The sequence below is a fragment of the Saccostrea echinata genome, unplaced genomic scaffold, assembly GCF_033153115.1.
Source record: "Saccostrea echinata isolate AGI-Se365-2 ecotype Australia unplaced genomic scaffold, CSIRO_AGI_Sech_v1 ptg000029l, whole genome shotgun sequence".
In the NCBI taxonomy this organism is placed as follows: domain Eukaryota; kingdom Metazoa; phylum Mollusca; class Bivalvia; order Ostreida; family Ostreidae; genus Saccostrea; species Saccostrea echinata.
The window spans coordinates 35958966-35982444 of NW_026889778.1; the positions used below are offsets into that span (position 1 = coordinate 35958966).

Below are 23479 nucleotides of genomic sequence, written 5' to 3' on the forward strand. Positions count from 1 at the left end.
CCATATTGGACATTAAATATTATTCGTAGACCAAGAGCAGCCATTGTGAATGGAAATATAACTGATTTACTGGGTGTATACCGAGTTTAAACCATTTTTGTGTTGGGAGAGTGTAGTTATATCTGATTTAAATCAGCACTGGTGTTTCTAATTATCAGAGTAATTCCCTCCCTCCCCCTCTCTTATTTTGAACAATGTAATTTCACCTATCACTTTATTTTGCCTCATTATCATACTTCTATATATTAATCCTTTGCAGGGTTCAGTGTATTATTCTTCAACATCAAATGTGATCGTTAAGGCCTTGGACTTCTTGTTAATAAATATGTGTATTGACCTATGTAAAGCAGCTAAACATGTATGTGTACATCCCTGTATAGCCTATATATTTATCACTGTCATCGTTTTCCTCTTTTTTTTCTTCCTTATTTGACGTCGATATATATTTCCTGATCTGTAATACATAATTATTATTTGATTTTTAAAATATGCATCGATTCAAAACCTTTTGGTGCAATTTAATTAATTCTAATCATAAAAATCATTATATATCGCATTTTGATGTCATTTGATGATATCATATATAAACCGGAATACATAAGGTTGCTCTATTTGGTTCTGAATTTCATGACGAAAATTTCTATTTATAAATTTTGTCGTCATTTCCGAAGAGATTGCTTGAGCGACACACAGACAGATTAGTTTACTCTAGATCTTCGGTGTAGATTTTCGTTAGGAATTCATCCACGAGTGACAAATAAACAGTAACAGAAATATATTTTCTTGAAGATGATGGGAGATTTCCAAACCCGGAACCTTCAACCCAAGAAGAACCCCATCAGTGACGATTACAGAATCACGGGGAGTGTATTGGGTTTGGGTATCAATGGAAAAGTGGTGGAATGTTTTAACAAAATAAATAATAGGAAATGTGCTCTTAAGGTAAACAGATAGATAAGAATGTTGTGTATTATTTCATCTCCTATTCTTCAGCTGACAAAGGGGGGTGTTAAACGTGGACGTGAATTTAAAATCAAATCTAAAACCCGTCCCAAATTTAGTCATATTGCCCTTCCTCATCCATTTACGTCAAGTAAGTTAACTAACAATATAATGTAACAGTAACTTCAGTTGATATGATTAAATTATTAGTTGACTTAAGTTAATATTATTACATTATTGATTTTAAAGATAAGTAAAAGTCATTATCATTTTTATTAACTGAAAAAAATATATATCATAATATATAAATAACACATTGACAGATATACTTGGAGACACATAAAAATGTAGTAGGAAAAAAAAATCCAACCATTACTACTGAACTACATTCGTGCTTACTTAAATTCTTGAAATTGTCATGCTGGTATAGTTGATATTCAGTGTTTATTTATTGTGAACTTTCTGTCAGAATCATGTTATTTTATGTGATGTCAACACAGAATGTAAACACAGGACATGAGTTCTAAAAATAGTTTCCAGGAAAAGTAGCTGCGCAACATTCCTGATGGCTTTCGTTATATTACACAGAATGTCGGTCAGTCGTACACTTTGATCATGAAATGAAATCTAAAGAAGATTGCACTTCCTAAATATAGTGTCAGGCATTTTCAAAATCAAAATTATGATTCTTACAGAATGTAACATGATTTCACAAACTCTTGACATGTGAATGCTGCTATAAACATATATTAAATACCCATAGTACAATCTATCCCAAAAGCACCGGTCTGTCGGATAAATCTGATGAAAATCTATTTGGTCCGATGATGAAGTTAAAATACTCGGTCCAAATGTCCAAGTTCTCTGAATTAAGATTTGTGGGTTTTTTTTCTTTTTATTTAAATTAGTTGTCCATAAAATACTGTAACAGGCGACTATTGTAAACTTGGAAGTTCAAGGGACCACTGATCTTGAGTTCAGAAATGGGCATTTTCTCCCGATGGCTATAAAGATACATAAATCAAACAGTTTTTCTTTCATTCGAATATTTTATAGAAATGATTGCACCAAATCTACAGTACTATTAAACAATATTATTTGTTTATTTAAGTGTCCATTTCTGATTTATTTCATTTATAGTAAATTGTATAAAAATTTTAATATGGGTTGTACAAAAATGAAAGTAGAAATGGCAGCGTATATGTAGATAACTGATAAACAAAACACTGTTTACAAAGAGTCTCAGGTAATATAACTGAATAAATGATATATTTTACATTGCTAATTTATTTTGTTTCTTTTTTGTATATTATTGTTTGCCTTGTTTACGAAAAAAAAAACAGCAATAGGTAACCAATCCATAACTCAAATGACGCAATTGACTCGATCAATCTAAATTTTTGAGTCGTGGAAAACAACTAATAAAAATAAATGCCCTTGTTGATGAAAAGTTTTGCTCCGGTAAAAATTGATTTGGTCCTGTGAAATGCATCAGACTGTCGGTCCGAATGTCTGGTGTTAAAATATTTTTTTTTTCGCGAACACTGCATAATAAGCTTTGATATTGCACATAATAAGAATATTCATCCCAAATTTAAGCCAAATATTGATGGCTTACACTTGTTACATGAATTAGTTTTGCATTGACCATAATTTGACTGAAAGATTGATAAGTATGATTCCAAAATTTAGTTATACATGTAGCAGCATGTGTAAAGTTACATGTGCAGTCTCTTCAAGGACTACTGGCTACAATCAACAATCATGATGCTTAAAGCTTTTAAATTAATTAATGAATCAATAAAATCACTCTGAAAAATTAGAATTATGAAATCAAGGCACATAATTTTGAGGTTCACAGGGATCAAATATAATTGTAGGTTTTACGGGATATACCAAAAGCACGGCGAGAAGTAGACCTTCATTGGAGGGCTTCAGGATGTCGTCACATTGTGGCCATACTAGACGTGTATGAGAATGTTTACAGTGGACAGAAATGTCTCTTGGTTGTAATGGAATGGTTGGTATATTGTAGTTTTAATTTTAATGTTGGTCTTGGTGTCTATTTATATTTAAACTATGTGTATGACATATATAAAGAAAGATGAGACTTTTGATATGAGAATTGTACAACTTTTTAAAAATCTATGTAAATTTTTGTGTATATTTTTAAAGAGCTAGGGTAAAGACATTATTCAATCTGTCTGTAATGTACGTTATAAAATGCTGAAAAATTATCATGAGTTTACTTTAACCAGATATAATTCTGAACGTTCAAATTAATTTAGGTAGTGATAACATTTGACCTTTGTAGAAGATTGTGTACATTTAAATAGCAATTATGCATATTATTATTTATTTTTTCATCATTATGATAGTGAGCATAATTTATTTATTTTTTTTTTTTTTTGTACCTGTTCCCAAATGATGTATAGGTGCAAATTTTTGCTAAATATTGGAAATTTTCTAATATCGATGAAATCTACACCAATGTTTTTTAATTGAACAGTATGGAAGGAGGTGAATTGTTCAACAGAATACAAGAACGAGCAGACTCAGCCTTCACAGAGAGAGGTGAGAAAATACAGTTGAACTTTGGTATCTCGAACGCTGATATCTCGAATACCATGGATATGTCAAACTGATTTGGAAGTCCCCACCACTTATTCTTTAAGTATTTTACCCTGAATATCTCAAATCCTTGGATATCTCAAAGTTTTTTCTCAGTCCCATTGAGTTCGAGATAATGAGGTTTGACTGTACTCCATCTGGCATCTCTACTTAATGTATCAATATTAAATGATTTTTACATATAAAATTATTGTTAATATACATTATAGAGATGTATTGGCTTTTCAGAATAATTTAGTAGTTTTTTTCTCTCAATCTTTATGAAAAAAATTAAAATATTAGCAAAAATTATTAATGTGATATAGAGGCAAATTTGCTTTATTTAGTACAGTACATTATGTTGTTAACAATTATTGATTAAGTGCTGTTGAAATGTGATTGCTGTTGCTAAACTACTGTTTGGCAGATCTTAAAGTTATACATAAGCTATATATGTAACTAAAGGTTCCCAAAAGAGAACTGAAATACAAGTCTTATTAATGAGATAGCAGGTAATCTCAATGAGAGAAGATTGTAATTTCAAAAAAAAAAAAAGGTTGGGCTAAATGCAGGGAAACGTGTGAATAAAGTCATTTTCTGTAAGGTTGCAATATTTGCACCTTCAAAACAACCTGTTGATACAGATGATAATTATTTACATTTTATTTTCCATGAGTATAAATGAAACAAGACAATAACATTTTAACATTTTAAGGAAATACTGCATTTATCATATAAAAATTACATGTTTTCAGTACATGTAGATGTTTGTGTCATTGTACAAGATGGAATATCCAGAAGTCATTATATATACATGAAGAGATGTAGTTCACTACAAAACACAACTAAGTTCAGTTGTGCTTTTGTCGCAGAAAATGATCAAAGAGGAAATGTCTACCTCAGAAATAAAACTGATAACCTTTAATGAAGGGTTTTCCCAATGAACAGAATACTCAGCCATTAATTAAATTGATAACCTTTAATAAAGGTTTTCCCCAATAAATAAGCATTAAATTTATATTAAAGTATAAGGAAAGAGTAAATCCTTCATTAACTCAGGTTCATTTCTCTGAGTATGTCTACCAAAACTTCAAATAAAAAGAGAAGATGAGGAAGGTTTATCATTTATTATTGTAAATGGCATGGAATAAAATAATACATGTATAAAGTAAATACTTAAGTTTGTGAAAAAGAATTTAGAAATAAAATATACCTGTTAAATGATTGCAAGAGGGAGAGAGGAAAAGTTTGGTCCTGAGACCAACCAAAAAAAGGCCCCAAGTTAAAGAAAACATCCATTTATATAATGTTTGAAACAAAAAATATAGGAGAGTCTTGTGTGATGATAGAGATAATTACTGCACTATTATGTAACTTAATTATCACAAGATATACATGTAAAACCTTCATTTCGGAAGAAGAATTTATAAAGTGCAGTCACGTTTAAAAATTAACACATTTATATTAATTATCATGTATATAAAGTGCTGTTCAGTTTGAAATAATCATACTGATTTTATATTAACTAATATGCATATACTCATAAAGAGCAATTCAGTTTTAAAAAATATCACATTTATATGAAGTATCATGAATGTAAAGTGCAGTTAAGTAAATAAGTCATTACATTTTTTTTTAGATTGTCATGCATTTGCTAAAGTATGTATTTCTTCATGAAATAGAATTTAAAATATTGACAGGTGTGAAAAGAATTAAAAGTTCTTTAAGTACATTTCATCATTAGTTGTAAAGACCTTGAAAATCTAGCCTAATATCAAGGTCATGAAATAATACATAATTAATATGGATTTTTTTTCCTGAGCAAAAACATAAAGCAATTACAGATCAGATTTGTTTGAGCACTTGTACAATCATTCAAACTTATTGGATCATTATGCACCTACATGTTTGTGACTAGTTCTAAAGTGCACAAAGACAATATGCTTTGAAAAAAAATTAAATGATCATAAGAAACATAAGACAGTTCATCCATATGTTCAATTCTGTTTTGAAATCTTTTTTTTAACAGAGGCAGCAGCAATCATCACAGACATTGCCAAAGCCATTCACTTCCTTCACTCTGTCAACATTGCCCACAGGGACCTAAAGGTAATATCAACATTAGGAAAAACTCTTGTAAAGTCACGCCTCTACTAAACTCTTATGTTCCATTCCGAATTGTCCGGAATAATGAAGTATCTGGATTACCCGAGTGTATATTATTAATTATTACAAGATTTAAGTTTTGTTTATCAGTGGAGAAAATTGTCACTCTGTCCCTTGGAAAATTAATTTATAAAGGGCATTAATTTATAAAGGGCATGGACACAGATTTAAAGTTTATTTGTAGAATTTCATGACTTACACATTGCAAGAGCATTTCAGACTGATATATTAATCATTATAGAACCAGTTTGGAAACTTTTTTTTTTAATCAGAAAATCATCAAAACTTTGATTTTCAGCCTGTTTGATTGTCTTAAATCCTTGCAGTTTCATAAACTTCCTCCTTATTCCAAAAAAAGTAGAAAATCGAAGGATAATAATTAATGAAAGATATTAAAAAATTATAATTAAGAAAAGTCAAAAAAGAAAAGCAAGAAGGCAAATCCAACCAAACAGTGATGTAAGTTTGTGGTCAATGATGTGAGTAATGTCAGCAAATTGAACACACTCAGTAAAATGTAGAAAATAACAACAAAATAAAAACACAGGTGAAAGGTTATGAAGAATGTCATTGTCATTGAGTATTAAGAATTTTAATGTAAGTTCAAACCACTAAACTAAAGCTGTTTTTGAAATAAAGTAGAATTCAAAATTATAAACAGAACAGCAATGCAAGCGTGTCCATGCCCCTTTAAGGTTATTGACCCTCTGACAAGATAGACAACTCTCACTGGGATGAATTACTATCCTTCCCTTGTAAAAATATTTAGTTAAAAGAGAATTTCTGTCAAATTTTCACCACCGTTTATGCTGAAATAATTTGCATTTCAATAATATTCTAGATTTCTTTCAAAAGTCATAAGATTTTATTCATCATTGAAGGAAAATTTTACATGAGTGATCAGAGGGTTGATAAACCTTAAGGAAGGAAAGTGCATTAAATTTTGTTGAATTTGTTGCTTATGCAGTACATGTATAGTCTTGAGGGTTTTTTTTTAGTGTAATAGGTAATCAAATGTTCACATTTGTTTTCCAAATTTCTTCCTTCACTGTTCTTACTTCCCAGTTGTAAGAAATTCAAATTTTGTTGGTTTTTCCAGAATAAAAACTCAAGAAAAAACCCCGAATTTATATAATTTTAAATGATCAAGTGATTAGTAATTATTATTTTCATCTTACAGCCAGAAAATCTTCTGTATACAAAGAAGGGAGCAGGAGGTGTGCTGAAACTGACTGACTTTGGGTTTGCCAAAGAGATTCATTCAATAAAAAGTCTACAGACCCCCTGTTACACACCATATTATGTGGGTAGGTTGTCACCTTACATTCAAACTTAACAAGGATAATTTATCTGGTCAAAGACATGAAACTTATTGTGCATCTGAATTTCCTTGAAAGAGATTTTAGTATTCTGCTTTCAAAATGGCACTTTCAAAAGAGCTTACTTTAAAGTTTTCTGTCTGCATAAAGCCATGTGTCATTGTAAATCAGTAGACTCAGCAGTATATAAATGTTTAAAGTAATTTGTTGTTATATTCCATTATTATTTCATACATTTTTTCCAAGCTATGATAAAATTATTATGTATATATATACAGATGATAATTTGGTTAGGACCTCACAGGTATCCTAGAGGAAAGACTCTGTGTGTATGTCCAATTATCTGTTATATTTTGCTTAATGTTTAGGTTTTTCATATTTTTCATTATACTCTGATGTTTAAATTTGTTCTGTTGTTTCGAAAGATGTTAAGACACATTTAAAACCAACTTTGATTTATTTATTTTTTTTTATCCAGATGGGGGCTTGGGTGGGGGCACTATAAACAGGGAAATTTTTGCCCGTTTTACTTTTTCTACTTTTGCCGGTATCGGGTCCGTTCGCCCTATCTACCTGTTCGCATGAGTCCGTTCGCGCAAGGTCCGTTCGCCATAATTCTTATTCGCACTATACCCTGTTTGCCATATATCTCGATCGCCCTATCCTATATAATTTATGTCAACATTATCGTTGAATTTTAAGACTTTTTCTTTTTTTACTTAAAAGATCTAATAAGCATATTTCACTTCCCTTAGTATTGACATTTTTTTCCCGATTTTAATGTTTATCAAAGACTTAATCGTAAACGTTTAATATTGCTGTTAATTTAGTACTTACCGTAAATTAGGGAACACTTTCTTCCTTTGTTTTTTTTTTTAAGGTTCGTATAACATGTATGTCTAGAAAACAATTAATGAAATTGAGATTGACGTTAATTATGTATATATAGGTTATTTTAATTGGAGATAAGCAACCTCTGAATAAAAGGTTTTTTTTTTCTTTTTGACGAATCTTTTATTCTCAATTTAATGATGTTAGTTGTATAACATTGCTTATAAATCGACAAGTATCACATCGATTATTTAACAGATTTTTTTCTTTATCATGTTTATCTACACTGTATATTGAATGTTCAAGTAAAATAAATTACACTTTAAAAAAAATTCATAAAATCAAAGAAATTGCGAAAATTTAACCGACTAAACATATTATGGGCGAACGGACTTTGGGCAAACGAGTTTTAGAGCGAACGGACTCTGGGTGAACGAGAGTTAGGGCGAACGGCGTCAAGGGCGAACACGTTTTAGGGCGAACGAACATACAACCACTTTTGCCCTCATTACAGTTGGACAAATTTAGAACCAGGTGAATAAAAAGATAGTTACATTAAACTGTGTCTGAGTGAATTTAAAAATAGTATAAAATTGTGAAGAAGTGTGCAAGGGCAAAAATAACTAATAAAATATTCTCTGGAAGAATAAATTAGCAAAGCCAGATCTGTTCAGAAAATTTTTGACTGACTGTGGATGATAAATTCTAAAGAGTCCATTAATGTTCATTATCTTGCCAGCTGTTAAAGAGTCAGAACTTTATCTCCACATTAAGATTCATTAAAACATCTGCCTGCAAGTAACATCTGTTTGAAAGTTTAAGGTTGTCTGTGACTCCCTGTAAAATGCCTTCTTTTGCTAAGTGCTCACTTTTTATATAATGTGTGGGTGAAATAAAGTACACATTTAATTAATAGAATATATTAAAGAAAACTATCATTAACAGTGATTAAACATGTTAAAACCGTGAAAGTTCACCCTAGCTATGTAAATATCAGGGTTGTTGTACTCTTTTGTATAAAAAGACCGATGCTAATTATTGATATGTGTAGTTAGTGAGTTGTGCCACAGAGGCATCATATTATCTTTTAACATATATCTCTTCCAAGGAATTGCATGCACATAATTGATAAGTAGAAAGAAAGGCAATAATGATAATGAAAGTAGTGGAAAAGAAACCTGAGAATAACAAGATTTTTAATCACAATCCTATCCCCTAACTACCCTTTGATTATGTTGATGACTAGTTAGTTATCTAGATACATAATAATAATGATCCCCTAGCCACTCTTTAAATTGTATTCTACCTAACCTTGACTTGTCAGTTCTCTATAATAGATAATAGTACATGGTAATAATGATTTTTCTTGTTTATTTTGTAGCACCTGAGGTTTTGGGTCCAGAAAAATACGACAAATCCTGTGATATGTGGTCTCTAGGTGTTATTATGTATATTTTGTAAGTATATTCTTTACCCAAAAAAAGAGTTAATATTGTAAATACATGTACTAGATTTTTTCTAAATCTTTGGTTATTTCTTGAATTCATCACATAAAATTCACTAGAGTTTGTGTTGGTTTGGTAATACTGACTTAGAACATGTTGAAATTCAATAAGGAACCTCATGCCAAAGGCTTCATCTAGTATTTTCAACTTTTTATACCCCCGCTCCGAAGGAGAGGGGGGTATACTGTTTTACCCTTGTGTGTCTGTCTGTCTGTCTGTCTGTCTGTCCGTAACAAATTTTGGTCACAGTTTTCTCAGGAACTACTCATTGCAGATGTTTGAAATTTTAGCACAATCTTTGTTTAGGCATGCCATATGGTGGGATTCATTTTTGTACGAATCCGATGTCAACTTCCTGTTTATCCGTGCGTCTGTCCGTTCCATACATAAAAAAATTTGGTCGTGGTTTTCTCAGCAACTACTCATTGCAAATGCTTGAAATTTTAGCACAATCTTTCTTTAGGCATGCCATATGGTGGGATTCATTTTTGTACGAATCCGATGTCAACTTCTGTTTATTCGTGCGTCTGTCCGTACCACACATAACAAACTTTGGTCGTGGTTTTCTCAGCAACTACTCATCGCAGATGCTTGAAATTTTAGCACAATCTTTGTTTAGGCATGCCATATGGTGGGATTCATTTTTGTACTAATCCGATGTCAACTTCCTGTTTATCCGTGCGTCTGTCCATACCACACATAACAAACTTTGGTCGTGGTTTTCTCAGCAACTACTCATCGCAGATGCTTGAAATTTTAGCACAATCTTTGTTTAGGCATGCCATATGGTGGGATTCATTTTTGTACGAATCCGATGTCAACTTCCTGTTTATCCGGGCGTCTGTCCGTACCACACATAACAAACTTTGGTCGCAATTTTCTCAGCAACTACTCATCACAGGTGCTTGAAATTTTAACACACTCTTTGTTTAGGCATGCCATATGGTGGGATTCATTTTTGTACAAATCCGATGTTAACTTCCTGTTTATCCGTGCGTCGGTCTGTATTATACATAACAAATTTTGGTCGTAGTTTTCTCAGCAACTACTCATTGCAGATGCTTGAAATTTTAACACACTCTTTGTTTAGGCATGCCATATGGTGGGATTCATTTTTGTACAAATCCGATGTTAACTTCCTATTTATCCGTGCGTCTGTCTGTATTATACATAACAAATTTTGGTCGTAGTTTTCTCAGCAACTACTCATTGCAGATGCTTGAAATTTTAGCACAATCTTTGTTAAGCCTTGCCATATAATGGGATTCATTTTTGGAACAAATCTGATGTCAACTTCCTGTTTATCCATGCGTCTGTCCGTACCATACGTAGCAAATTTTAGTTGTAGTTTTCTCAGCAACTACTCATCGCAGATGCTTGAAATTTTAGCACAATCTTTTTTTAGGCATGCCATATGTTGGGATTCAGTTTTTACAAATCCGATTTCAATTTCCTGATTATCACTGTGTTTGTCCATAACCGAACTTGTGTATTCACATCAGAGCGGGGGTATTATTAGTGAGCATTGGCTCACAGACTTCTTGTTTGTGCTTGATTCAGCAATCTGTGAAAAATGCATAAGTATGGTGAAAAAAAATCATATCTGTATTAATTAATGCTACAAGTATATAATTTTCCATTCAAATTTGGATCCTTCAATAGTACAATGTCATGTAATTATGCTTGATTTTTTTTTTACATTCTGAAAATTGCCTTTTTTGATCTTTTGTTTTATGCTCTTTTCCTTATAGATTGTGTGGTTATCCACCATTCTACAGTAATCATGGGGCAGCTATTTCACCTGGAATGAAGAAAAGAATAAGGAATGGACAGTACGAATTTCCGAATCCCGAGTGGAGCAAAGTATCAAAAGACGGTATGATGATAATGATTAAAGCGGCAATGATTTAATAATCAATGAAATGAAATTTTATATGTGCATAAGAAATGTGGTAGACTTGAAATTGTTCACCCTTGTATATTTCCCTCTGCCAATATTTTTAGATTAAGTTGATTAGCCAGGGTAGTTATGAAGAATTTTAGGAAAATTATGATTAAAAGAAGAATTAAGAATTTAAGCAAATATTTCATAAAAAATTACTACAGTAATGCTTGTTGCTGGACATTTGATGAATTGATTTCAATGAAGCATTGCTTTCATTATAAATAAAGTTTTTATAGTTTCAGTCTTTTAATCTTTATGCTATTCTAATGCATGTACTTTTATAATATTTACAGCAAAAGATTTAATACGAGGTCTACTTAAGACAGTACCAGAGGAAAGGTTGTCCATAGAAGATGTGATGAGAAACAAATGGGTTGCTGTAAGTACTTATTGTAAATAAGAATCACATAATCTATGAAATTAGTAAATCACAGCAATATACTCTGTTTTACTGTAAATGTAGCCCATGGACTGGAACAAACATGAGTTTACCCTTTCAGAATTTCATTTACATGTATTACATTGATATGAAATCATACTGGTATTAGTGTACAAGAATTGATGAGCTAACAGTTACACTTAAGACATGCATATAAAAACAGTAAAATAAGTACTTTAACAGTACATTGCAGGACCCATAGTAATAGTGGGTAATTATTACTATGAATTATTTGCAACTCTTTCAGGAATAAAAGTATGTTAGGTTCAATAACATGAATTGCAAAATCTTTGAAAATTTTATTAAATGACAATAGTTTCTACTATTAAGACTTTTAAAATATTTTGAATGACTATAAAAAAATTGTATTAACTGCCTAAACTTATATATTTATTTAAAACTTTCCTTTTAAAGGACAACACAGAAGTTCCTGCTACTCCTTTGTTTTCGGCTAAAATTCTACAGGAAGACAAGGATATGTGGCTAGACGTCCAGGTAAATATTTCCTGCGTTATACTTGAAGTTTTCCTATATATCAGACTTTCTTAGGAATTGTAAAGTTTCTGTCCCACAAATTTTTCTTTACATATTTGAATAGTTGAAAGAAAGTGAATGAAAAAGAAAGAGGAAATTGTGTGTGTGTATGTGTGTGTGTGTGTGTGTGTGGGGGGGGGGGGGGGGTTATAATGATGCATTCTGATTGATTTGGGGGTTGTAAAATAGGTTTCAGTAAAGTGGCTAGAAATTTTAAAAGATTAGCAATTTTAAAATGAGGCTTGAACTTTGACATATTTTGAAGAACACATATTTTTCGTATGGTATTTTAGGAGGAGATGACAAATGCACTAGCAACAATGCGAGTGGACTATGAACAGTGTCAGATCAAGAATCTAGAGGACTCAGATAATCCAATACTGAAAAAACGCAGGCAGCAAAGACAAGAAGGGGACCAACCCATGTAGTTCAAACCATAGATTAGCAGCAAAGAAATACAACTCATCTGATTGGTTAATCACCTCTGATCATGTGACTATAAATTGACCCAGGAGACATTCCATTTATGTTAACTCACATGTTTTTGAATGCATTTCAGATTTTGTTCAGGAGGATAATACCTGTTTATTTAGTTTTCTTGCTTTGATCTTCAAGTTGAATTCAATCCCACCATTACTATCCCAAGTGCACATTTTCAACAATGAATTTAAGGGTCATTTTCATGTGCAGTGTCTTTAATATTCCTTTTTTCAGAGGATAAAAAAAACACACTCACATGAAAGATAAGATGATTTTCAGGCAAGCTGGATTAATTGCTTGCTGATGTTCAGAGTAAACCGGTATCTATTCTACTGCTCAATTTCTATATTAAAACAATCAATGAAAATTTAATTTGTGTTTATCTTGCTGAGAAGAACATGAATTCAGTAATTAAAGGTAGACTGATTTTCATGCATTTTTTTATTCTAGTTTTCTATAAGAAAAAGTAAATGTATACCATATTGTGATACAATATGTTTATAGGTAGTTGCAAGCAACTCTATGTTGATTATTAATATACAATTTCTTCAAACTTTCCCTATTTATAGAGGATCCTCCCCCCCCCCCCCCCCCCCCCCCTCCCTCCCAACTTATGATTGTACATGTAAAACATGCGATGCATGTATTAAGCAGTAAGCTGGAACAACTGGTGGACAATTAAGATTTATTGGTCATATCAGATTTTGCCCATTTGTGGTCAAGTAAATTCCACAAGCGTATGTATCTGTGTACATCATAGAAGAGACCTTGGTTTACTTTTGTTATAAATTTTTGCTGATTTTTTAATGTCGCTTTTTGTTGTCCAATATTTGTTTATATGAATATTGTGAAGATTCTAAGTATATACATGTATGTGTATGTTCAATTTTACCATTGTGTTGTGTTTTTTATTTCATATGATTTTCAATCATTAAAGTCTCATTTTGTAAAATTATAGTGTATACCCTTAGTGGGAATGCTTCTAAGAGGATATGAGAAAATGTAGATATTATGTATGAATGATTTCATTAGTGCTTGTTTTTTTTTCTTTTCTCCATCTTCTTTCAAAAGTGCCTTCTCTTGAAATGTTTTTTTTTCCATGCTAGTTTCTTTACTGTTAATGAAATAAATAAAAAAAGTCATTCATATTATTTCATTTTATTTCAAAAAGTAGATGTACATTAAGTTTGTACTCTGTATTTATATATGTACAAAACTTAAAATAATAATTATATGTTATAATAATTAAACATGAACAAAAAAAAATCAGTCATTGAATCACATAGAAATGTCCCTCTCCTGGAGAAAGATAAAATACGATAGATTGCTGTGTTTCCTTTATACAGTTATAGAATTTTCATCTTGGAAAGATTTTGTTTTAAATTCTGTCCTCATATTACTGACTTTCCTTGAATTTCATTTGTTTCTTTCCCATATTTTGCTAGAAAGTTGTTATTCGTTAGATTAAATTTTTGTGAGGAGGGAGTTTTTAACCCCTTTCTTATTTTATTGCATCAATGATATTGCTGGATACAACTCTAAAATGGCAGTTCTTTTTGAAAAGGATCAAAACCAGCGTGTTATTCTAACAAATTTTCTCCTTTAAAACACATTATTAAACAATGAACATTTTTTCTTGAAAGTAACACATCCTTTTTTTAAAAAGATATTATTCAGATTTTACACTGAAAAAAAGGATCTGTGTAAATGTGTGCTCTCAGTTCAAAATGAAAATTTAATATAGATACTCTGAATTGCCATTTTAAGATAAGATTTTTGAATTTCTTCAGTAAAGCAAAATAAAACTTTGCTGCCCCCTTCATAGCATCTATGTGGGGTTGTAGAAATTGTGTACAAAAAGATGAAAATATGAATTCAGTCTTTCAGAATTTTAATCTTCACTTTTCTTAAAGGTATTTTGTGCAGTGAAGTATCTTCATGTACATATATCTCTTACCTGGTTAATCCAACTATGACAATAGTTTGTGTAACAGAGGGAGCAGGGATTAGTATATATACACATGTCTATTGTTCAAAATTTGAATTTGTCCTGCATGTAATTATGTTAACATTGATATATTAAGTTCTTTGAAAGTTTAGTTATTTCTTGGTTCACATGTGTTTCAGTTTAAACCTATACCTAAATCTATGCAGAGAAAGTCTATTAAGCATCAGGTATCTTATAATCTTGTTTTAATTTACAGTATTCTGAACATGAGAATTTGTTTTTCCAGAGTTTTACTGATATACATGTAAAATTTTTCCTTTATTAACATAAAGACAGGTAACAATGTTATAAGATGCATTTTGAATTACTAAATGGGAATGCAAATGCAATCAGTGTGTTTATTGAGTTTCTTCTATTGAAGCAAGTGTACAAAATGTCTATTATTTTTTAGGTATTTTTGATGTGTTGAAAATGGCATCATTTCCACTATTTAAAAAAAATTATAGTGTATACACCAGTAATTAATCAGAGGTTTACCACTCAAATAGAACAAATCATATGAAAATCATTAATTTCATCATTTATGGTCCATAGTCCATCTTATTGTAAATATGTCAGATTTATATGTGTACTGGTATCAACTCTTTCAAAACATTTAACATTTCTTGTTGTGTTAATTTTCATGTTCTGTTCAGTGTCATATTTCACACATCGTAACAACACACAGAAATTGACATATGTACACTGGGTGATATGTACATCTTCTTGTTTTGTTTATTGCATTTGAAGTTTTTTTTTTTTTAATTTTAAAATTGATACTTCATAGAAACTTTGTTATTGTTCTTGAACAGATGGAATGAATTGCTACCTGTAGGGATTTGACAAGTAAACAGTTAGGCTCTAAATACATTGAGAATTCAACAACTGAGAATAACGATGATAACTGTGAATTGTAATAGTCCATTTCTGAAAACAGTAAAAAAATAAAATTGATGACTTCTACTGTTTGAATTTCTTTTTTCCCCTTCAAGAGAGGAAAGAAACAACGGTATATGCATACAGAACACATATATATGCGTACAGAACACAGTCATGCCATTGTTTTAAATTATAGAATGTGTGAACTTATACTTTCAATTGCACAAGAAAAGAACAGATAATGGAAATATAACATATTTTATTTGAAAAAGACATAGATTTTTCAGAATTTTTTTAAAAATCAAGATGTGTCTTGTACAGCAAACAGACTGATACTAGTAATGAATGGATTTTTATTTCCTGTAGTTTTGAAATGTACTATGAACTTACCCGATATAAAGGAGAAACTTTAGACGTACTGTGTGACAGCATATCCTAAAAGTGGTGTAAATAAAATGTGGATTCTCCAAAACTCTGAAGAGCTTTTAGAAAATTTAAAAAATCGCAAAATTTTTCAAAAGTCAATAACATTAAACGTACGACTTCCTACACTTTATACAACCATTCCTCAAGATAAATCAAGAACTAAGCTTTTTGATATCGTAGACAACTGCTTCTTCAATAAAAATAGAACACAGAATTTTTCATAGCTTGTGATTGGTTATCAACAAAATTACCTCGTTAAAAGTCACTCTAATTCTATACACAAGTAGTCTGAAGTTGATATTAAAAGCATGCTGGAGTTCCTAATTGACAACATTTATTTTATCTTTGGAGACCAGGTCATCCAACAAACTGTTGGAATTTCGTAGGGTATTAATTGTGCTCCTTTGTTAGCCGACCTGTTTATTTATTCCTACGAAGCAGAATTTATTCGGAAACTTCTACATAGGAAGAAGAAAACACTTGCTGTGGCCTTCAACTCGACTTCAGATGTATCGACGATATGTTATCATGCAATTAACAATATAGTTACTTCCATTCATATGTCGACTCGATATATCCCAGTGAACTCGAAATAAGTCTGCCACATATGTTTCATATTTGGATGTTTTACTGACTATAGACAATGAGGGCCAACTAACAACTAAATTGTATGACTTCAGCTTTTCCATCGTCAACTTTTCTTATTTATATAGTAATTAATATTCAGCTATCACCTGCATATGGTGTTTACATCCCCCGACTTATTCGATACTAAATGCTCTAAGATCAATTTTTAAACCGATGCAGGCTGTAAGTTGACAGATAAGTTGATGTTACAGGGATTTCAACAACCTCGTAGGCATTTCATAAAGTCTATGGTCATTATACTGACCTTGTAAGCAAGTATAATCAATCATTGGGTCGTGTTGTTGTTAAGCCTTAAATGTTTTTATATTTAATTTGACTACGGAATATTCCCTCTACCTGATCAATACATGGGGGGGGGGGGGGGGGGTTGGCCGATCGACAGGGGATGCTTAAATTACTAGCTCCTCCTAGGCACCTGATCCAACCTCTGGAATTTCCATTTCCGGTGATCCGTTTTTTATGCCCTGTTCACAGATTTGTATTGTTTGTAATTTTTTTGTTTTGAGATCGATCACTGTTCGTTATCTTCACCTTTTGACAATACAAGCATTGGCAGCTAGAATTTCTTGTAAAATTGGCAAGCCCTTCTACTATTTATTCGTAAAATAAAATTTTCTTTCAATTTCTCTCAATAAGAGAGATATCTCTATAGCTTAGAGAGATATCTCTTTAGATTATAGAGATATCTCTTTATATAAATTAAAGATATCTTAAATTTTTTACTAAAAGAGATATCTTTATAACCTAGAGAGATATCTCTTTAAAGAAAAGAGATATCTCTTTAAAGAAAAGAGATATCTCTTTTTACAAGAGAGATATCTCTTTTACTTAGAGAGATTTCTTTTTTTTAAACTAGAGAGATATCTCTTGAAGCGAGAGAGATATATACTAGTATCTTAAAGTTAGATAGATATCTCTTTAACAACGTTAAAAGAAATATCTTTCTAAGTAAGAGAGATATCTCTTAAGATTTTCAAAAAGAGATATCTTACTAAGTTAAAGAGATATCTCTTTTCCAGTTATCTTTGAAATACAATAATTATTTCTTCCCTATAATACGAAAGCGAGGCTAGACGCGCCATGACAGGGAGTACATGTATATCACGTAGCTCTCTGAAATAGTTTTGAGAAAAAGAATCAGCATGTCCAACCCCAGAATGAAGTATGTAGAAAAAAATGCTAAATCCCTTGTTTGAAACAACAAAGTGATAATGACAACTTCGTTATGAACATGCTAAAGGCTTTATATTCAAATGAAAGTAAGCAATAATCTCAACTGCAATAGACCGAATAGACTCTGCTTATGAAATAATAAACTGTTTCTAATTTTAAATCTAGACATTGAATTACTTGTCATATTTATTTTAGTTATAATGTAGAACAGGTCAAATTTAAGAAATATTTTAACATCCTCGTCGAAAGCAGATTAGAGTAATCGGATGGGGGTCTAACTCATTGAACAGTGAACGTTATAAAAGATTTATTTTTTTAGATTATGATACCTGTCTTGGTATACACTGATATAATAGAAGACAACTAACTTGACTATTTGAATGTATGCAGTTAGAAGCTGCAAGAATAGTTACGGTAGAGAATGAATTGACAGCTTCATCCTTTTTATATATATGCAAGGAGAAAGGGTGGTAAACCGTATCAAAGGTGGTCAAAAAATAACCCTTCTCCATCGAGTTTCAAATGTACTTAAATTTTTGTCTATCTTGTATACATAATTACTTTTTTGTTGAAAGTAGAATTGGTCAAATTCCACAACAAATCTCGAAATGAATGTAATTCTCTGAAATTACATACATGTTTAATTTGTTCCAGAGAAACCTGTGTAATTTTTTATTACGATTATATGGTCTGATTGATATTATTAGTCTTTTTAATATATACTGTATCAATTTTATTAGAGCGCGAAAGAACTATAATTCTTACAATACCTCATCCAACTGTTGATATAACACATTTTGGTTCACAAAACTTTCAGAATTCCAAAAAAAATATTTTCAGAACTTTCTGGTTGAAAGCAAAATATTGTACAGTGTACTTGTATCAAATAATTAGATATCTATTTATTATCATGATCTTGTTATAACAATATTGGTCTGGTGATTGTTTTAGGTGGAAAACTAATCTGTATTTGATATGGTAAACATGAACAAGCTTATTTTTTTCGTTTATGTAAAAATTAATTTTTTTATGACCCCAGATCCTGGAAGACTATACACAATTATATGGAAAATTCTTTCTGGGTGTATTATTTATTATTTTTCATCTACATGCTATCACTTGTTGCATTTGTAGAGAGCGGGATTAACATAAGCCTAATGACTTGTTTCACAAACTGATTCTGTTGTACATAATATTGATGTATAATTGCAATTCTCAGAATTGAATTCTGTAAATATTTTTAATTAATATTGTTAAATAAAGAAAGAAAGAAGATGGACGAACAAGGTGAGCGAAGTGCCTATAATGCGACAGACATGGTGAAAAATTAAATCTCTATTGTATAACAAAATTTTCTTTGATATTTCATCTAACATTAAAGTATACTTTTTGCAAAATCTCCAAAATTTGCAAAAAATTTCAGAAAGACAGGAATTATTTGCCGATGAAATAGCATAAACACACTAAAGAGGGCAAAAAAGGATAATTTTCTCATACTATAACACGATTTTTCGGCATAAGTGGGTCTTCGCTCCATTTTTTCGAAAGTTTATCCTCAAAGTTTGTTTAAAAATATAGATTTGTTGGTTAACAAAAACATGGAGCAATGACCCCTATACCTTTAAAATGCACTTTTATGACAAAACATTCGCATCTTTTCGAAAAAATACTCGGTCCATTTAATCAAGGGTCATATCACAAACATGATTTAAATGCCACTATTCATCAGAAGATGTGTAGCATAGTTAGTCTCAAAGGAACATGATACTCAGGATTTTTATTGCTAGGGTTCGAACCCCACGAATACCACATATTTCTTTAATAACAGAATAATTTTTGCCGAGAAAATTTTCCTCAGAAAATTTTTTTAATCATAATTTTATAAATTTCAATATTGAGAACTTTACTCTAAATACTAAATTCACAAACTGAATATGATTTTTACATACATGTATCTAAAGCTATAGGCATTCTACACGCCTTCTTCACCCATCTTCTTTTTCTTTATTAGGCATGATAAAGTTAGAATTTAGCGCGTACTAGTTTACAATATATCAAAATGGTAGATGCCGGAAATCACCCATACATCCATATCAGGAATAATAGATCAAATATTGTCTAATATTTCTATAGAAAAACTTTTTGCCAAAGTTAAACATGTCTTGCGATCCATGCTTTTTTTTAAATATTCGGTAGTGTCAATATGAAGATACAAAATTGCAATTATAATAATGTTTCAAATCATATTTGTCGTAAGTGAAATGCAAAGTGTCCATTCGATTAATGTAAGCAGGATCAATAAACATTCAATTCTCAATACCCCTTAAAGTTCAGAACACATGAATTATTAAATTCACACCCAGTTATTTATTTGAAATATTTTTAAGTTCTGTCTGTCTGTGTCATTAATATTAATGTTTACGAACGCAAACCCGAAATATGCTGTACGCCACAAGTCATACGTCATATGCATATGCAAGCAATGCACCCATACTCCGGTTTTCCTTCTTTTTCGGCATGTTCTGATAAGCACTTTTATACATGTACATGTATTGAAGCGCTGATTGTTATTTATTTTTCTGTTGGAGATCGAAAACTCATTCATCGAATATCAGTTTTTTAATCTCTTCATAACGGAATCATGATAATATTGTATAGTTATTGTTGTTGTGAGGTCAATACAATGATTTAGCCACCTTAGGACTGCAATATTCAACGAATCCGAAGGACGAGGTGAATATTGTACTTTGAAGGTGGCTAAATTGACCAAGAAAACAGCAGTAATTGCTTTATTGTATGATTCAATGATGTAATGATACAGACTCGTTAAGAATTCCATGTCATCTTACTTGTTTACATTTGCTGAAGCCCTATAGCCAAACACAATGAGAGACTGAAGTAAAGTTAAAATAAACATAACCAGTTTTATTAATTTGGAATTTTGAAAATCAAATTTAGTTGCGATATAGAAAAATTGATTAATTGTCAGACACAAAAGGACCGATTTTGAAAGGGGTGTTATAAGGAAAGAAATTGACAACTTACCCGAAAAAAATAACTAATCCCACCACAAAAACGAGAATTTTCCAAACTCCAAATTTTATTTTGGGAGAGGGGGTGTTTGGGTTTATTACCATATGATGGTGTGGGAGGGAGTGAGGGACAACCAACCTTACAATGAACATTTTCATACTAAATCAAAAGAAATATTTTATGTTAAAAAACAGTTAGGGGAAGGGGCAGTCTCCCAACTCAATCCCCCTCCCCCCGATTATTTGTCCCTGAATGTTATGTTAACCTGAGTGGAAGTCGGGTGGAGGTGAAATAATTTTCCTGAACTATTTGTATCCATTTGGAATTTCCCGATCTATTTCTAATTCAACGTAGAACAAAAATCCTTATGTTCACCTGGAAGGTCACGTGCAGGTGAACATAACGTAGTATTTTTTTCTACAATTAGATCTCAGCCAATTAAAGAGCATCGTCGCAAACCACGGCCAAAATGTACGATCTTCTCACATTCTGGAGAGAGCTATGAGCGGATCCGGACCGTGGCTTGAGACGATGATTAAAGAGCTAAGAATAATTCAATTGACTGAGACAAAAATAAAAAAAAAAATAAACAAAAAAGTTTATTATATTATTACCTTTGTCATATTTCAAATATGCCGAAAAAATATATAATACATAAAAAATATACACAATTCAAGTGAGTTCCATTAGATTATTTAGGAAAAACCATCCTCTTGTTTCTTGCACTGGCACCAAGTATAATATTTTTTGGTGGGGTTATTGTTAAAATTAAAATATTTTAATCACAAATTCTTGGGAAAAATTATATATATATATTATTGAAGAACGTGTCGTCTGACACTGTAAGTGCTGGTTCAATAGATCATTCATTTCATTTTAGTATACACAGTAATTTATTATAAGGGAATTAATAATTAATAGATATATGACATCAAAGAAAAGGTTAGAACGTTCTGGAAATGAAGAATGACAATATAAGGATTTAATGGTGCTGATATTTACCCACTGCCAGCAACACATCAAGATTTTCATAAATAATAGATTTTGGGAAATACTTTAAAATCACATTTTCGTGGGGTGAAGTTTTCGATGTTCAAGGTAAACTATTTGGTTCCTGGGTATTGGGGTTGGAAAAGTGCTGAGTTGTTATATATTTGAAAGTTTTCATTTGGTGGAGAACATGAGTCTCTTCATACTATGAAAAGAACTAAAATTAAACCTCAAAAATAAGTGATTAATTGCACATGGTTTAACTAGTGTTTGTATTTAGATAAAGATAAAAATAAAAAATAAACTGTATACAATACATTTATCACTTTAATATTTACCTTAATGTACATTTTTACAAGTTTATTCGAATTCCACAGAACTTTAATTTCCTTTATAGAAAAATGATATCTATTGTGATTTTTCGAGAATATTGCAAGGGATTTAAAATCCGTAGAATATTCCCTTTAACGAATTTTTTCAAATGATTAATATTTCCTAGATTTTTTTTCAAGTCGATGTTGACTGACATCTTTCATACAAATTGTTAAACCATTATTTTTACATTGAATCGTCTTCGGATTTTTCCGTTTATCTCATCATCACAAAGAGTACACAGCGTTTGACCGGTGCACAGGGAATGCTCATCCTCCATGGCAACTGATCCAGCCTCTGTTTTCAGAGGTCCGTGTTTGCTCTGCTCACAATTTGTATTGTTTGACTGGACTTTGAATATGATTTTTCTTCGTTATCTTAACATTTAATGAAATATAATTTGCAAATATTGAAGAGGTTATTAATTTGGATACAATGCTTTTTTTAAATTATTTTATTCATAAAACTTCGATCAATTCCCTAGTAAGGCGATACATTTGTCTGCAGATAGACGGGAGTAAATTGAGATAGAAGAGTCTTAAAAAATAAACATTGTGCAATGACATATCCTATAATCTTTTACAAATAATTTCAAGATGTATGTATTTAGATACTTGAAAAGTGCTGAGCTATGCTGATGAAATTTTGAAAATACTTCTCTATTTGATGTAATTGACCAGCAAAATATTCAGGAAGCGACCTTATTAATAAAAGAATCTGTATGGGATAGCAGCACTTTTTCACAAAGTACGTTTAAGAGCTGTTCAAAGTATTTATAAACTAAAGTTTTAACTTGGCTATGCCTTTGCAATGTTGAAATTTTAAGATGATTTTATTACTACAAGTATATATTTACCAAAATCATGTGACTGCCACATCACGTAATAATTCTGAAAAAAAATCTAATTGTTCTCAGTATGTAGTTTTCAATCAATAATTGTCCAATATTAGTTAAGTAAAAAAAAGGATCTTCCGTCCTGATAAAGAATATTTTTTATTCACAAATAAATTTCTGTTGTGCATCATAAATTCACTGCGTCTCATTTTCTTAAACTATGAAACTTTTCTTGTAAACTTCTTGACTTGTGAAAATTAAAAATAAAACAAGGATAAAAAATAACATTATAATAAAACATTTTTAGACATTCATTCTTTTCTCTGCAGAAATTCATAATCCTACACAAGTTTTCACTATTTTTG

The 23479-nt window shown here is 31.0% G+C and overlaps 1 protein-coding gene across 1 annotated transcript; it reads left to right on the forward strand.

The window, feature by feature from the left end:
- The first annotated feature begins 672 nt into the window (after window positions 1–672).
- LOC133195872 (MAP kinase-activated protein kinase 2-like) lies at window positions 673–13023 on the forward strand. Its single transcript, XM_061331841.1, has 10 exons — window positions 673–942; window positions 2823–2962; window positions 3452–3516; window positions 5582–5661; window positions 6899–7025; window positions 9250–9325; window positions 11125–11249; window positions 11612–11697; window positions 12172–12252; window positions 12585–13023. Exons 1-10 carry the CDS (start codon window positions 790–792, stop codon window positions 12717–12719), a joined length of 1068 nt encoding a protein of 355 aa, XP_061187825.1. The 5' UTR covers window positions 673–789; the 3' UTR covers window positions 12720–13023.
- The last annotated feature ends 10456 nt before the right edge of the window (window positions 13024–23479 follow it).